General features: G+C 40.8%; 1 protein-coding gene across 1 annotated transcript in view; it reads right to left on the bottom strand.

Moving 5' to 3' along the window:
• LOC117489004 overlaps positions 1-16,945 on the bottom strand; it is a 158,690-nt gene that overhangs the window by 65,497 nt on the left and 76,248 nt on the right. The window contains exons 4-5 of the mRNA XM_034138220.1: positions 10,025-10,144; positions 5,151-5,318 (exon numbers count right to left, since the gene is read on the bottom strand). Coding sequence (XP_033994111.1) covers positions 5,151-5,318; positions 10,025-10,144 — 288 coding nt within the window. The remainder of the gene's footprint in view (positions 1-5,150; positions 5,319-10,024; positions 10,145-16,945) is intronic.

Raw genomic sequence — 16,945 nt, 5'->3', positions numbered from 1 at the left:
GCGTTGAATCCTTTCCAGCAAGATCCTAAAAGTGATTACTTTGGTCGACTATTTGTCACCTTGAAATGTTCAAAAAGAGACTCTGCCTTAGAAAGATCATTTGATATAGATGAAAAATACAATTTAAAGCATTTTTGCACACCAACGATTGCTGAGGTACAACATCAAAATAAGGTGTTGCTGTCCAAAATCATTTGGAGCACTGTGTATGCCATTTGATAATGAGACCCAAAGGAAAGTGTGTTTAGAGCAGTGTGTTTTGCCAATGAAGCGTCGGAAAATATCCCAGCCGTTCCATTTATCACTTAACCAAACAACAAGTTAAATCTGCATGGTAGCCTACTTTCCCTCTGCGATACTACCTCCTCCAGGCATGAAAAGTCCCCTGACAGCATTCAAAATTGTACACATTACAAACCCACTTAGTTCCTGGAATCATATTTTGGATAGGGAGACATCACTATGTAACACACACAAAGACCTGCTTTACCTTATTTTTCAGGCTAAAATATGTAAAGTCGATACCTGGTTGGTACACTATACTGTCATCATCTCCCTCTGGTAAATGCCACAAGGAATAATCAGTGTGGACTTTGCGAGACGAAAAGGCCGGATTCGAGGGTGTCTTTTTAAAAGCCTTGGTGTGTAATTGAGTAGTGACTCGCTTTGATGGTAATGGTGTTCAAGCAAGCAAAGGGGAATGCCAAAAAAAGGATAGAGGATAAAGGACAACACACTACTACACACTGTGGGCTAAACTTTCATCAATGCATCGTATAAAGAACATGCATGCAGGGAGTCATCAGCAAGACGACAGGACGTCGGTTGGACGCGATGCTTCACAGCAGGTGTTGGCGCCACTAGGCGTCACCCAGGCAGATCAGAATGAGCCTGGTTCTCCCTCCAAGAAGCCCTCCAGTCCTCAGAGCATCCCCGTCCAAAACACCAAGCTCTGATAGGGGTTCAACCCGACCAACAAACCTCCCACCCCAGGCCACCATTAGTTCAATCTTGGCAATAAAGCCAGTATATTGGAATAAACCATCATTGCAAGCCTATCAAGGTCCTGACTGCTCTTACCTTGCATCGACGTGTACTCTGCTTTGCTATTTTATGTTGACCTGCTCCTGAAAACCCCAGATTGAAAGACTTGGATAAGATCTTTTAATATTGGTATTAAGTATTGTTTCTTTCTCAAACCCTAACCCTTACATTTAATTTTCATTTCATTTCATTTTTATTTGTTCCGTTCATGGTATGCACAACTTAATGTATAACAATTATTTGCAAAACATGTCTCTATAAACACACCATACCCGAAAAGGAGCAGGGAGAAGAAAATTATCTTATATTACCTGCCCCTTTAAGTTGACCCAGGTAGGGCACCTTAGCGGACAATTATCTGTGTTACTGTACTCCAAGTATTCTGCAGTACAACTAGGGTTAGGGTTAGTTAGGGTACGTTTTTCACAAAAAGTTCATGGAACAGTCTCAATAGTCAATGTAACATGCTCCACAATTGTTCATATGACTTTAAATCTACAGTAACATACTAGCATTGTACAGTGTTTCTTTATTACAGTTATATGTAGATGTATACTGATTTATTCTGTACTTCTTTTGATATCTTAAGTGCATTTTAAAGAGTGTGATTTTCAAACTGCAACATTAAACTCTTATTTACATAATTAACAGTGTCTTAACAAGCTGTAGGAGGTGAACGTCTCCGTCGCCAAGCATTGATTTGGCCGGCTAGAATGACAACTGTTGCCAACCCGGATGATTAACATTCATTCGGAGTTGGCCTAACAACTGGAGGAAATTCTCGGGTTGTCTGGTTTTATATATGCAGACGAGAGAGCTGTGAGGCAAAGATACGGCATGAGCTGAAAGGGACAGGCTCACATCGTTTTTCTGAAATCAACCTGAAGTTCGTTATTGTATGTTGGCTCCTCACTTGGCCGGCTTATCCACACAGTCAGCAGTTGGATATGCAGCGGATATGTGACACCCCGATCATGGAGGCTATTAAGGTACTTCAGAACCATTAGCGCTCCATTGCCGCAATTTGCGTCATAACTCATACTTCTCGGAGTCATAACTCAGTCACATCTGAACACATAGACCTTAGACACACAGTTTTTAGTGTGACTTACAATCTCCCGGGATATCATTATCGACAGTGTCCATCGCCAATAAATGTCACTTAGAAATCATAGAGTTAAGACACTGCTTATTGCTGCAGAACCTGCTCGAGAATTATTTCTAAAATGATCATCTTCCATTTTGATAGATTTTCAGAGAGTAAGTTAGTTATATACCATCATGAAACAAGTATATGTAACGTTCAGATAACACACTTTGTAAAAAAGGAATAAAAAGGACTTTTAATTGATTATATCCAAATAACTTCTGGTACATTTAGGTAAACTATTACTATATGGACTAAAATGTATCAAACTAACCCTAAACCTAACCCTAGCCCTAACCGTCACTCTTTTCGAAAATGAAAAAAGTCAAGTCTACTAAGTGGACTATTCTGACCAATGGTCTTACCAACAAGCAACTGCATTGTCATATCCTGTTTAATTCATGTGGAAAATATGTGTATTATAAAAACACTATTAAGACCACAACTACAACCCTTGAGTTTGATTTATTGAAAATAAATTAACAATTTTAATTTGCAATGATCTTGCTGCTCAGAAAAAAAAAACACAATGAGATCTTTCATTCTAATCGACCAGCCCCCCCGTTCAATAATTATTACTTCTCCCTGAAAGACGTGATATATCTCTTGTTATCTTAATTTCAGTAATGGAAAAATAAAGTTATCTTTCCCGTCAGCCCTTCTAAAAATCAGACCGAAATGTAATTGTACAAAAGCAATATTGTGTCAACTATTTCCACTTTAATTGGAAAAGGGTCAGCAATTATCCTGGTAGAGAGACGTAGCTTGCTTAGATGAGAAACGGCAGAAAAGATTACATTAAATAAAGGATGACACTGGCCGTCAAGGCCGCTTGCTTTCTCTATTCATTCAAAGGAGGGCTAACTGGCATGTCCTTTTCAAGGTAATAAAGGACCAATTAGGAAGGTTGACAAAAAGGTATTGGCCAATGAGACACATCAGTGTATCCAACAGCAGAGAGGCTAGAGCTGCTCAGCCTCTTTCTGAACCACTAAAAGAATGATTTACAATTTAATGTTCAATGAGGACAATTATGTCCAATAATTTAACTCGATTATAAAAACTTCATGGTGAGCAGCGTCCATTATCTAAATGACTAATTTGGTTTAAATTGTGTTGACTCTAATGCAACAGTACACTGGGTTCTGAAATAATTCAATTTAATATATCAACACTACACAGGAAATATTGGTGAGTATTTTTTTCCAGAGTAATTACTATTTTGCTCTGAAATAGTGATATTTAATCATTTTGGAGTGTATTTATTACTCATAGCTTCTAGAGTGCGATCAAAAATGCAGAGTCAATTCTATTGGAGTTAAACCATGACCACGCTGTAACGGAGGTGATCTCTGGGGCCATTGATCTCGGTCTCCGTTACGGATTATATAGCTTCATTATTGGCGAAGTATATTCATTTGTTCCACGCTAAAACATTGCACAGGAAGCATGTGATTATATGTCATTTATGCATATATTTGTCACAATCTGTCTATGTTTTAGTTTGTCTGTCTCTGTTTCCTGTTGTAGTTTGAAAAGTGTTCCCCCTCCCGTCTTGTCTGTTGCTGGTGATTGCGTTCACCTGGTGCCCTGTGTTTTCTCCTCCCTCCTCACCTGTGTCTTGTTGGTTTGATTAGTCCTGTGTGTATTTAGGTTCTGTTTTCCTGTTAGTGTGTGTGTGTGAGGTCCTGGTGGCTGGTGACTGTGTTCACGTGAGACAGTCATATTGAGGCTGTGTATCCTGTACCACAAAGAGGAATACATGCCCACACCGGGTTGTATTTGAACTCTCTGCCTCTGCCTCCTTGCTTGGTCGGGCCGCTCAATGGTCAGCTTCACACACGCCCACTCATGTTCCTTAAGCACTTTGGTTTATTGACCTTTTTTATTGTAAAGATCATTATGGTTCATTTATTCTATTCTGAGTAAAATTACCTTCTAGTTGGAGTGAAATTACGTTCGATTGGGAGTAAAATTACCTTCTATTGGGAGTAAAATGGCAGTAGAGTTGTTTTTAATATACACTACATAGAGTAAACCATTAAGCAGAGTCAAATCTAAGCACATAATAGAGTAAAATGAACTCTAAAAATACAACTCTGAACAAAGAGTACATTTTACTCTATATAGGTTGGGACCAAATGTTATATTTTTAGAGTAAAATTTTCTTCAATTTGAGTCCATTTTACTCAGAGAAATGTACTGTGTATGGTCACGCAGCAACACAGGAGGAAGACCTTTTTCATATATCTTTTCCACACATTGACTTCATGATCACATACAGTGAAATTAAGTTAAATGCTATCAAAGAGTCATTTGAGAAGCCAATTAGGTTGGCCTGAATGGAGTTGCTGTAGAAATATATAATAATATATTCCTAGAGATGTGAATGTACACGCTGGAGTTGGAAAAAGAAGCCGATGTATCATTGCAGAGGTGAGAGGAATCCATGAGTGAATGTTTGATGAGGCACTTTGCAGCCCGGCAGGACTCTTCTCTGCTTGAATGTGAAATCCTGAGAGGACCTTCGGGTCAAAAAGGTCAGAGAAGTCTTCGGCTGCCTGGCGCAAAAATCAACGCTGCATGTGTTTATGCTCTTATGCAGCCTGGTGTTTGTTTTCGCATAGCGTTCTCCATATAATGAGTACTAGAAAGTTAACACAAGCAGAACTACTTCTAAGTTGATGCTGCATACGTCTAATGAGCAAAAGCCTTATCAATCTGGTACTCCAAGCTGGGTTAAACAAACAGAAATTATCATTTGGCAAACTCCAACATGGTGAGAGTATGAATGTGTGATGCTGCCGGGGTGGGAGGGAAAACACACAATCACCGTGCATTTGTGGGCATACAGAAAGAGCAGGCTGTCAACATACAGTCATCTCCTTCTATTATGTTTGGCTGCCTGTCTATTGTCGCTTCTCATTCATTCGCTGTGGGTGGCTGCTGAGTAACTCACTCTGGGTGAAGCGTGGTGGGTTGTCGTTGACGTCAGTGAGCCTGACAGTGACGGTGGTGGTCCCAGATAATCCGCCCAGGTGGCCCCCCATGTCTTTGGCCTGGAGCAGAACCAGGTACTGGTCCTGGGTCTCCCTGTCCATGTCCGGTACGGCCGTACGCAGGATGCCTGGTGGAAGAACACACACAAACGTGAGCATCACGGTGACCATGATGAAGCATTTCGAGCAAAGGGAAATAAACGCTTTCCTCTGGCGAAACGGCCCCCAAATGACCATAATATATCTGTGGGGGACAGAATGTTTTTTTGATCAATATTTATGACTCTATGATAACCAGGCGCTGAACCTGCTGGCTTCCAATGTACACTCTGTGGCCTGTGCTCTGTTTTGGACCAAAAGCTGCACATTGGGATTTCATCCAGCCCTACTCTCATTGTTGATGGAATATCCTCTACGGTAGCAAGAATGGTAACACAACTTATTTATATCATGATTATCTCTTGACTAAGCCTTTGTAGGTGTCACTTTCTAATTAAGCATTCTAAAGGTTTACAAGTTGTAACTAATGACCTTATTTATGGTTGATAAATCATCTTGTGCTTTTTGTGCTTTTCCCTTTCCTGTAGTGTGTTAAATATGTGTTTGTGCATGTAAATGGTCTGCAAAGGCTAAAATCTCAAAGTTCTTCTCTTCCACACACTCCCCCCCTTTTTTTATTTTAAAGTAAATTCAGATTGAACATAGTAAAAAAATGTAAATTATAATGTCCGTCCAAAAAAAAAAAAATTACTTATAGTGAAAGTGATGATACTTATACCCCTAGGATCTGTGGAATCTCCGTTTGCTAATCGATATCTTGTTTGTGCAGATCCGATATGTAATCAGGGTATTTATACCTAGAGTTCTGTGCTAAGTGTGTTAGCATTTTTTCGCTCAGGGCTCATTTAGACGCTTCTTGTGAGACTTGTGTTTTGTTTCGGTAAAAATGGTTCGTATCGTCAGTTAGCTGAGTTTATTCCCGTTAATCGGGTATGACACATTAATAGGTTTTTAAATGTTAAGAAGCCCTGAGACACAGTTTGGTGAAGAAAAAAAAACCCGGAGGCCCCCGCCAGATGACCAATCACAACAGAGCCTGCCAGCAGACTGGGCTCTGGTTTCAGACAGAGGGTGAAAAGAACATACGTATGAGAAAAAGAATGAGTTTTTTTAACATTAATAAAAGCACTGTACACTACATTGTTAAATAGTCAACTAGCTGTATTTATAGGCAACCGAAATGCCTGCTGGACCTAAAGTTACTAATACAAATGACATCCACAAAGCATCTCAGAGGACATATGATGCTCATTTTCAGGTTCATATTTGTATTTTGTGCCTCTATTGTGACATGTCTCCCTGCTTTAATGACCTACTAACACCTTATGGCTAAAGTCCTGTGAAAAACACCTGACCTTTTTCAGAGGCCACTGGATAAACTGTGTTCCAGTCGTAAAACAGCACAGCCAATTGACTTCAACTACAGTAGATGACCTATAAAATGGTGGACTGGAGTCTTAACAGACACAGTGACCTTTTATGAATGGCTTATTAACATGTTTAACAGCAGATCATTGCTTATTATGAACTAAGAAAGCCATGAACCCCATTAGAGGCTTCATTGAGACTACAGCTATATTAGTAAGTCATCAATAAAAGGTCACAGGTTTCTTGCTTTACAATAAGGCCATATAGCCTGCAGTTTGAAATGAAAAATGTAATAAGTTGTTATTTCATGGAGGTTGGTCCAGATGCTCTGCAGCTCTTCTGGTAAGGGTAACTTGTAAAACGATTCATTTGAGGGCTCTCGGATGATGAAAGAGGTACAAGACGAACTAAGTCAGGCTGCAGCAAAATGTAGTTTCTTACAAACGGGCAATCCAAAGGTTTCAAGGGAAATATCACTCTAATTTTCAGGTTCATACTTGTATTTTGGGTTTCTCTTAGAACATGTTTAGATTCTTTAATTATAAAAAAGATACTCATACTGTCTGAGTCTGCCTGTCTCCACTCTCTGAAAGGCGCCGCATTAACTTGTCTTTAGGCCCCATTGCGAAAAAGCCAAGTCTGCTCTGTTTGGCCTGCATGTGACAAATGTGTGTTTTTTGACATACTCTTTTTTTCAATGATTGTTGGATGCCTGGGTGTTGAAAGATCTGCCCAGCTTTAACACCCCCAAATAATTTGATTGTTACCCTTTAAAGTGCGTTCCAAAGCCTGGTGCTGCTGGATAAGGTTCTTGTTGTGGCACCAAGGTACCATGTTAAAGCAAAACTAATGTTCGGGGGTTGAGGTTACCCTCAAGTAGAATATGTGGGGTTGAATATCTATCCGCCTAATCTGTAGAATACAATATCCGTAGAACCCTCAAGGTTGATTCGAAAAACCGTATCTTGATGAAACCCTTTGAGAATAAAGGTAGAATCCCGTAGGGATTTTTGTTAGCACCCGGTTCTGGTTTGAGACCTCCAAGGAGGTTCTGGGTGAAACAGATGGTTCAAGGTATAACCATTTTATATTAGATTATTTATATTTGATATATATAGAAAAAAACGTATTTCAGTTTGTGGAATGTGGGCACTCAAGATACCCATGATTGAAGAACTTAAAAAGTGTTTTCTAAATCATATTTTTCCGTTTAAACTTCCAAATATCAATGTTGTATCCGCCTCAAAAATACAGTTTTACTCAAGCTATAATTACTCATATGAAGCAACAATAAATCATTTAGTAGCCATGAGTAAATCCATTAGTCACAACTTGTAACCCTTTCCAAACGATGCCTTATGATTAGACAAGTAAGATGTGCAATAAACCTGTCAGTGTGGTTGGTTCCTCACTAATTATCAATGGTAATGGTCTCTGCTGTGTAAAAATCCAATAGCGTCAGATATAGAAATGAAAATGCTTTCATTCTAATTGACAGATCAAGTTCTTCTTAGACCTCTTGGGCTTTCCAAGCCCTTTCAAACCTATTTGACAATGTCAAAGCGCCTTGTCATCAGGCTGAAGACATGAGTGCTGTTCCTGACAATCTGACAGCTTTTTTCTGAGACACCCAGTTTCCATCTGACAGCTACGATACATTACTTAATGTCCCGTTAAAGGCACACACACACATATAAACACAGATATGTGAAGAAGCTCATATGGGAAAAATAAATCACCCATCGCTGACAGCCAGACATGCTGACGGAGCGTAAAATCTCGTTCTGCATCTCACAACAGCACACCGAGACACATCAATACATTCGACATCGATCACCTGCTCTGTGTAAATGACCTCATTCAGCTACATATGATTGGATGTCCCACATCAAGTGCTGGCTTCTCTTGCCAAACATCTGCCAAACAAACAAAGGCCCGGATGACTCAGCTCAAGGTGAATCACATTCAACGTGGGCGTTTTTGTAATGCTAACAAACATCAGGAGCTTGTGTAGATTGCGGGCAGAATTTGTAAGCAAACCAACCGAATATACGGGTAAATGTGCTCGCCTCGGAGGGTACGCTTTGAAAAAGACCTTTGGTGATGAAGCCGATGGGCATCAGGGTGATAGAAGATAGAGAGCGAAAAAGAAGAGAGCAGACACGATCAGAATACTAAGGCACAGTGTCACGGCTAATACACACTCGACAGAATTAGGTTTATATTCGCCAATTAGCATTTCAAAAAGCAGCCGCAGCTTTCTTGGCTTGTCGCAGAGGTCTTCACGTGTCAAAGCAATCAGTTACTAAACATTGACATTCAATGAGCAGAACACAAGTATCGGCCACCTGTGACCCTTGTGGCTTCAAAATAAACGCTCACATGCAGGCTCGAACTCCCACATTCAGACGAAAGAACGACTCCAGCTGCCTCGACGTGAGCTAAATGCTTATACAGTACGTGGGCTGTCAATCAAAGCGGCATCTGAAGCGTCAGACAGTTAGAGCTCCATTTCTGAGGCAAGAGAGCCATGATTTCCCTCTAAGGTACGGTGCTAAAAAAAAGTAATCATAATAAAATAAAATATGAAAATAAGTAAAAGCGCCCTTTAAAACTTTGTGCCCTGGGGTGACTCCCTGGTAAGCGGAGGCATATCGAGACAGGCGCGCGGCACACAGGTTCTTTGAGCCTCCTGTAATCTCGTCTAATAGGAAGAGTTCACAAACCCTCGCTGACATCTCTCTTTGAACACATGTCTTTTTGTTTTTGCCTCATCCAGAAATAATAACATTAGGCTGCTGCTGCTGCTGCTCTGTTGTGTTGCATTCACACAGGCCCTGGCAGCATGAATACATTTCTGCCTACTCATACTGGAGGGAACCAGATAGGGGGGGGGGGGGGGGCACTGGCAGAGGGGGAGATACATGTGTGTGCGAGACAGTGTGTGTGGGAGACAGTGTGTGTGTGAGACAGTGTGTGTGCATTTGAGACCAGGGTGGTTGAGGCGGAGGGAAAAGGGAAGTGGGAAAGATGGATGACTAAGTGTGACAAGAGAACGAGGGATGCACAAGGGGGGAAAGAGTAAGTTTGAGTGTGTGTGTGTGTGTGTGTGTGTGTGTGTGTGTGTGTGTGTGTGTGTGTGTGTGTGTGTGTGTGTGTGTGTGTGTGTGTGTCACTGTGAGTGTGTTCACAACTGAGGCCTTGAATGTGCTTGTTTGCACACACAGCAGGCGTGTTTGCAATTCGACATCTTGACTATATTTGCTTTTCTGCCGCTTGTGTGTATTTCAAATTTTCTTTTGTATTTCTTCATGTTTTTTTTATCCAACAATGGGAACACACACACACACACACACACACACACACACACACAAACACAACTCCACAAATGTATAAACACACTCACCTGTCTGGGGATCGACAGAGAAGTGCTGTTGGCCTTGCACCAGTGTGTACACTAGCCTGGCGCTGTTCCCGTAGGTTGGGTCATCAGCATCTGTCGCTGTCACCTGGATTATAGATGTGCCTGCGGGGAGAAGAGGGGGGGGGGGGGGGGGGGGGGCATGAAGCAAGAAAGGAGGAAAGGAAGGAAGGATGGAGTTAGAACTAGGCGGACAGAATTTTTAGCATTTTCTGAGCATAAGAAAGCTTTTTTCTGAATATAACTTCCACTCTCACTCCTTCTTTTTCAATCTCCCTCCAATGGCAGTGTGACAAATACTTTATTCGCCCCCCCCCCCCGCGCGCATCCTCTCCCTGGTGCCCACCCCCCTCGATTCCCTCAGTCTCACTTCATTTCTCTTCATCTCCGTCTCCAATTCCTTTCAGGCTGCCTCTCTCAATAGGACCGTCTGTCTCTAGGACGGACTTCTTCTCCCCTAAATCTTTCTTCTACGGCTCATAGAGTGTCAATTTGGCAGCGACATTTTTTGAATTTGTTGGAAAAACCATATAGAAACTGTAAACACATTTCATATGTCGTGTATTCATATAGTATGTCTATATTTATGCAAGGGAAGGGAGACAGACATTTCCCCAGTGGGACACGAGCCAGACGAGATAGCAGGAAGAAGTGGATCTGTGGGAGCAGCTGCTACTTTATCCCTAATCAAAGCCATGACAGTATCACTACGGGGAAGATAGGTGGAGTGTGTGTGTGTGTGTGTGTGTGTGTGTGTGTGTGTGTGTGTGTGTTTCTGTTTATGTGTGTTTGTGTATGTGCGTGTACAGAAAGCAGGGAGTGGGGTATAAGATCATCTGCTAGGGGATCCACTACGGGTAGTCAAGAATCAGATTGCTTATTGACAGATGGCAGATGTGAAATCGGCAAATATTGCATCAGAGAGCGATCCAGAAGGAGAACGAGAAAGTGTGTGTGTGTGTGTGTGTGTGTGTGTGTGTGTGTGTGTGTGTGTGTGAGAGAGAGAGCGTGACAACATGACTGATACGTTTTTTTTCTTTTCTTATAAAGATTATTAAAGTGAAATGTAAAAACGTTCCAATCTAACCTGCACAACTTTCTATTTTTCTTTTGTTTTTGTGTTGCTGACTTTTTTGAGAGCGAGAGAGTTATTTAAAATGTTTTCAATGTCATTATAGCACTTTGGCAATATTGTATTTGTTATCTAAATGCAAATAAAGCATATTGAACTACATTTAATTCAAATTGGGATTCAATGCAACATCATCGATTTAAGCAGGTTCTAAATAGTGACAAACGAAAAGAGAATACCAGTTAGTTTCATTGTGGATTCTATTTTTGTAGCGTTGCTCATCTGCATAGCACTTTCATTTTAATGAAGGGCCCTATTATTCAAATGTCCAGGTTCATATGTGTATAGTGTCTCTACTGTGACATGTCTCCATGCTTTAATGTTCAAAAAGCTCTTTATTTTTCTCATACTGCCTGTGCTGCAGCACCTCTTTTCACCCTCTGTCTGAAACCAGAGCCCAGTCTGCTCTGATTGGTTAGCTTGTAGACCAAACCCCCAAAAGCTTATAAGGGCCCCATTTAAAGATGATTTATTTACCAGTTGAGTCTTTATTATAGAGTAAGGGTTGAAAGGAGGAGATAACTTGCAATGTGATCATTTATAGAACAGATGCGAGTACATCTTCCATACACATCATTTTAGCGTAATTACCATTACCCACAGTTTCTGTTGATGATGATAACATACTGTATTGTTGTGAGATCTATGAGCACAACAACAACAATGCAATGAAATACGAAAAGAAGATCTTACATGATGTTGCAAGAAAGCCAGTAAGCATTAATCCTCCAAATTATGTTTATTTGCAACGTGAGCGCACCTGTAGTATAAAGTTGGTAATAAATTGTTGTAAATGTGTTTTGCAATTGTTTACCAATTGCAAAACACATTTACAACAATTAGTATAACTGAGACACAAGAGTTGGCACCTCATTTTTCTTTATGTGTGTTCTCAGATGTTCGGATATTATTTTTAATGCTTGCTCAGTTATGATTTCTTTCTTCATTTCATACATTTTCTAACCAGCTAAAAAAAATATCACGGCACTATCTACCTTCTTTTGTTATTTCAAAGGACTCCTTCACCACACCGGCTACGCTCAAAGACTGACACACACAGTGTCTGCTATTGAATCCCTTTATGTTTCACTATAGACATTGTAGATTAGTGCAGGGGGGGGGGGCTTAAGTACATATAAGTAGATAGAAATGTTTCTTCTGACAGCTGAGAAAAGTAATCAGACTTAGGGATCAAACAGTTTGGCTCTGAGGTTGACGCAACAAGTGCAAGGAGGAGGCAAACCGATTGGTATGCAGCCCGCCAGCCGTGCTACAGTATACAGCCAGCCGCACTGCATAAGGATCAAATACCCACAATGCCATGCATCCATCTGGAACGCACAAGGCATCTGTCCTCTTGGGGAAAAGGGTCATTGCCTAGTTTGTCCTCACACACACAAGTATCATCTTTACCCTCAACTTTTAAATGCAGATACACATCTGGCAAGATGTTCACACCCAGCCGAGTGAAACAGACACAAAACACTTTGCAGGCACGAATTTCAAGCTGGGAGCTGGCTCAGTTCCAGCGCACCTTGCATCAGTGTCTCATTTCCGTAGATGAGACGCCGACACCCCCCCCACCATCGCCCTTAAATGTCTCATGTAACGAGTGTTTGATAGGATCCTCACGGCAGCGCTATCTACTCAGTCGCGCGTGCTGCAAAGCGCCTTGGTAAATATTGAATCGTCAAGTAAATATTGAATCCATGATTGACTGAACAACTCAATCTGAAGACTGAGCCGCGCGATGAGGTGCAGACGCTCACGAGGAAGCTGATAAGATTACTAAATAGTGCTCGTCTTCATCGGCAGGCTGCCTGGCAAGTTCATTATTTTGATCTGAATTAAACAATGGAGTGCGGCAGGAACAACCTTTCAGAGGTAAATGACAAGGCCACATTTACTGGACTAACCTGTTTAGGGGGGAATTATTTAAAATAAAACCCCCTTTTTCCGGCCAATTGTAAAGTTTTCCTGAAAGCAATTCTGCCAGCTTTTAAAAGGTGAGAGTGTAAGCCATTTTCAAGGGGCAGAGCAGGGTTTAAATGGATTAGAGTACTTTTTGTACACACAAACTATTTCCTACAGGCACTCTGCAGTCATGCCCTGAATTGCAATCTCAGACAGTTATTGTCGCTCCAACATCTCACTGCAATATGAGTGCAAAAAGCCTCCCCTGTCTCTGCCTTTACCTCTCATTTCATTCCTATTCCAAGCACTCCTGTCGCACTGTACATGGTCTTACTTCAGTCAAGGCAATATTATCAGGTCACTGTGGCTGTGACATGCTCCGTCGCAGCTTTTCAAGCGAAACTGATTTATTTGAAAGGGGAAGATAAATATATAATCCTCTATAATTTCTGATTCAATTGGGAAGACGTCCATTTGGCACATTTGTAAGCAATCCAACCACAGTTTCTCTGCTTTTTCGAAGAATGACCACGCTCTGTTCTCATGAATATACTTGATTAAGTGTAACGTGGGTTTTGGGGGTAAACATTATCTGATACGAAGACACCGCCATATACTGTATCAATGTCAGCAGGAAACAGGACAATGTTTAATAGTGATTTCTAACCCTCACCTACAGTTGGTAGAACATGAAAATCTACATTACACCTGAGGCATCTGGAATCAACTCTTGATTGATTTGAATGTGTTTTCTCCAGAAACCCACTTTTTCTCTTCTTTTTTTTTTACTGCAGTAGCGGCTGAATGTATTCATTTTCTCAGAATCCACAAATCCTGCTACAGTAAAAAGGATTTCAGAGTGAATTAATTCAAATACAGAGTGCTCTATTTTCCTGAAAGTGGCTGCAAGCACAAACACGGGGTTCCAGTGCAGGTGGGTGTGACCAACTCATTCTTGAATTTGCAACGTGTGAAAGAGGCTTATTACTCGCAGGTGGAGCCAGGGTTGGTTGCAGATTCGGCCCAACCCGTCAGCTCCGTGTCCCGTTTAAACACGGCCAACTGTTTCCTAATGAGCCGAGAAAAACTGCTCTTCTCTGGAAAAAGAAACTATCCCAGAGCAGCAACATGGCTTGAATATGAATAGACGGCATCACTAATAACCAGATTATGCTGTTTCTATTTGTACCATTTGTACATTTTACACTCAAATGATTAAATATATTCAGTTAGTTATACACCATGCATTTACAATGAAATTACAAATACTGCAATGAAAACAATACTCTGTTTAGGGGCATAATTACATAACCCCATTATAATAACAATAACAAGAAGCATATTATTAACACAAGCCTGGGCCTAATTACGAACTCTGCATATCTTAAACTGTGGAGTGCATATGGAGGGGGGGGGGGGGGGGGGGGCACTGCATCATTCCCCCTGCTGTATGGTGTCTACAGGTATTTCATCAACAAAAAGGGGAAAATACCTCATACATCCTACGAGCAGCTGTGGTGACAGTGTTATTAAAAATCACCCATTTATCTAGCGCATTACAGATTCTGCCTGCATTGCATTTCAATTGTATTCCAATTTGCATTCGATTTTTTGGGTTTTAGCGAGGTCCGTGTGTGCACAGCCGCCAGCTCCAGCCATGAAATGTACTCCGTCTGGTCTGAGCAGGCGGAAACAGAGATGCAATTTCATGCCAACAGAGTCATAAAATTGAACGGCACCGCCTGACCTGCTGGCTAACAACACAAAAAGTGCATTTGAGTACTGGCATAAAACTTCTACAAAAAGAAATGAACTGTCTGTTGTAAGATGTTTAATTTACATGAACTTACATGTATAAGATATATTTCCACCATAGGATTAGAAAATCGTATATTGTCTTACCATACCGTACCTTATCTTATCGTACAGTATCGTATATTTGAGAATGGAGATTTTTCAAGGGAGCTAAAGCATGTGGCTTATATATAAAGAAAACAATACCAGTGCAAATGCCCTTTACTTTTTGCTGTTTTTAGTTTATATCTGCACTGAAAGTCCTTTAGAAGCAATATCTAGGTGTTCCAATCTGGAAAGGGCAGATCCTTGCATTTTGACTTGTGCTACATAGACACAAAACTGAGTTGAATCTATACAGAGGGGAATATTTCACTTTCCTCTTTGCACCTGCCAGCCTGATATCCTACATTAGTACATGTTTGCACAGTGGTTCTCAGAGTGCCTTTGACTTTGCGAAAGTCTGCAAGCCTAAAGTGAAAACACTGCAAAGATCAAAGAGGCCTGCTATTAACATATCATATGGACATGCAACACCGAGCTGTTCGTTCATTAGAGTCAGAGCAGGTTAATCTCTGTTATTACTTAATTATATTTCAGTAAATGAAGTGCTATAATTAGGAAATCGCTCGAGGGATACAGTGTTGCTTGTTTTGAATACCATATCAGTTTGGCTTAGAAAATTAAACTGTCAACACTACTAAATACATACCATTTCATTTTACGGATTCGTTCTCACCTTGTGTGTGGAACTTAACCTTTAATATAAGAACTGTTAATGAAAATCTACTTGATACAAACACTTTATTAATGGGATAACACATTTTTATTGTATTTTATCATCATTTTTAGTAGTAGCCTAAAATAATTTGAATGATCATATCTTTCCATTTATGTGTGTTTGCTGGAAAGCGCCTGAAGTATTTTTAGATAACTTTGAAGATTCATGATTTAATAAGCACCACCAAAGTTGAAAAAATATATATCTTAAGTATTATTTATTTAACAGATTAAAGCTCAGCTTGTCTTATTAAATTAGGGCACTGGGTGTAGTTGGATCACAGTTTAGTGATGATGACCAAACAACTTACTGTCATCAGATTCTGTTTTCAAATTGTCCTAACATCTGATTGGTGCAGAGAAGAACATGGCATCTCATTGTCCAACAAAGCCCTGCATACTTTAAAACAGAATCGGCAAAGTGTTTTAGAGATAGAGACAACAAGTTGCTAATAGTTTAGTCTTCTTAGCCATAGCCTTCTGGCCAGATCCAAAAAACGGAAGGCTAAACTATTAGTAACATTCACTCAAAAATTGTCCGACTCTCTGTTTGATAAATCCGTCAACCTTTTTTGGGTTGCTTTGCAGTGCAGGCAGTTGTTGCCAACGCTTGAATAGCAGCAATACTACACCATTATATCAAGCTTTTATACGGTGGCCGACAGGTGCAAACACGTTAAAACGGACTAAAACACTTCCATTAAGAGAAACGCACTGCACTTTCAAAAGCGATGCAAATGTAAAAACTAGGGCTGTCAAGTTAACGCGTTAATAACGCGTTAATAACGCGTTAATAACGCGTTAATAACGCGTTAATAACGCGTTAATAACGCGTTAATAACGCGTTAATAACGCGTTAATAACGCGTTAATAACGCGTTAACGCAAAACATTTTTAACGCCACTTATTATTTTAACGTGCGAGTAACACATGTGTATTTGTCCTCGGCCCGCCCCGTAGTTTCAGAGCCCAAAGGCTTGACGTTGTTGTCGTTGTTGTTGTTAGTTGGATGGTGGGAGATTCTAGCGAGAGATATGGATACAAAAAAAGGTGTTTCAAACAGCAAGCCAAGCACACAGCTGATGCTGACAGCCCCGCTCCTGCCGCTCGCTTGCGGCAGACCACGCTTGAAAGTTTGCCGGGGAGACGCCTGGACAACAACAGCGATAGCTAAATGGGTGGCTACAGCTTAACATTGTGGAGGACGAGGGGCTGCGTTAGATAATTCGGATCGCATCCAACGTGTCGACTGCACAGTGGGAACTTCAGTCTCATGCTTTGACTCT

This window comes from Trematomus bernacchii, unplaced genomic scaffold (genome assembly GCF_902827165.1).
Source record: "Trematomus bernacchii unplaced genomic scaffold, fTreBer1.1, whole genome shotgun sequence".
Taxonomy (NCBI): Eukaryota; Metazoa; Chordata; class Actinopteri; order Perciformes; family Nototheniidae; genus Trematomus; species Trematomus bernacchii.
This window is presented reverse-complemented; position numbering and strand designations above follow the sequence as displayed.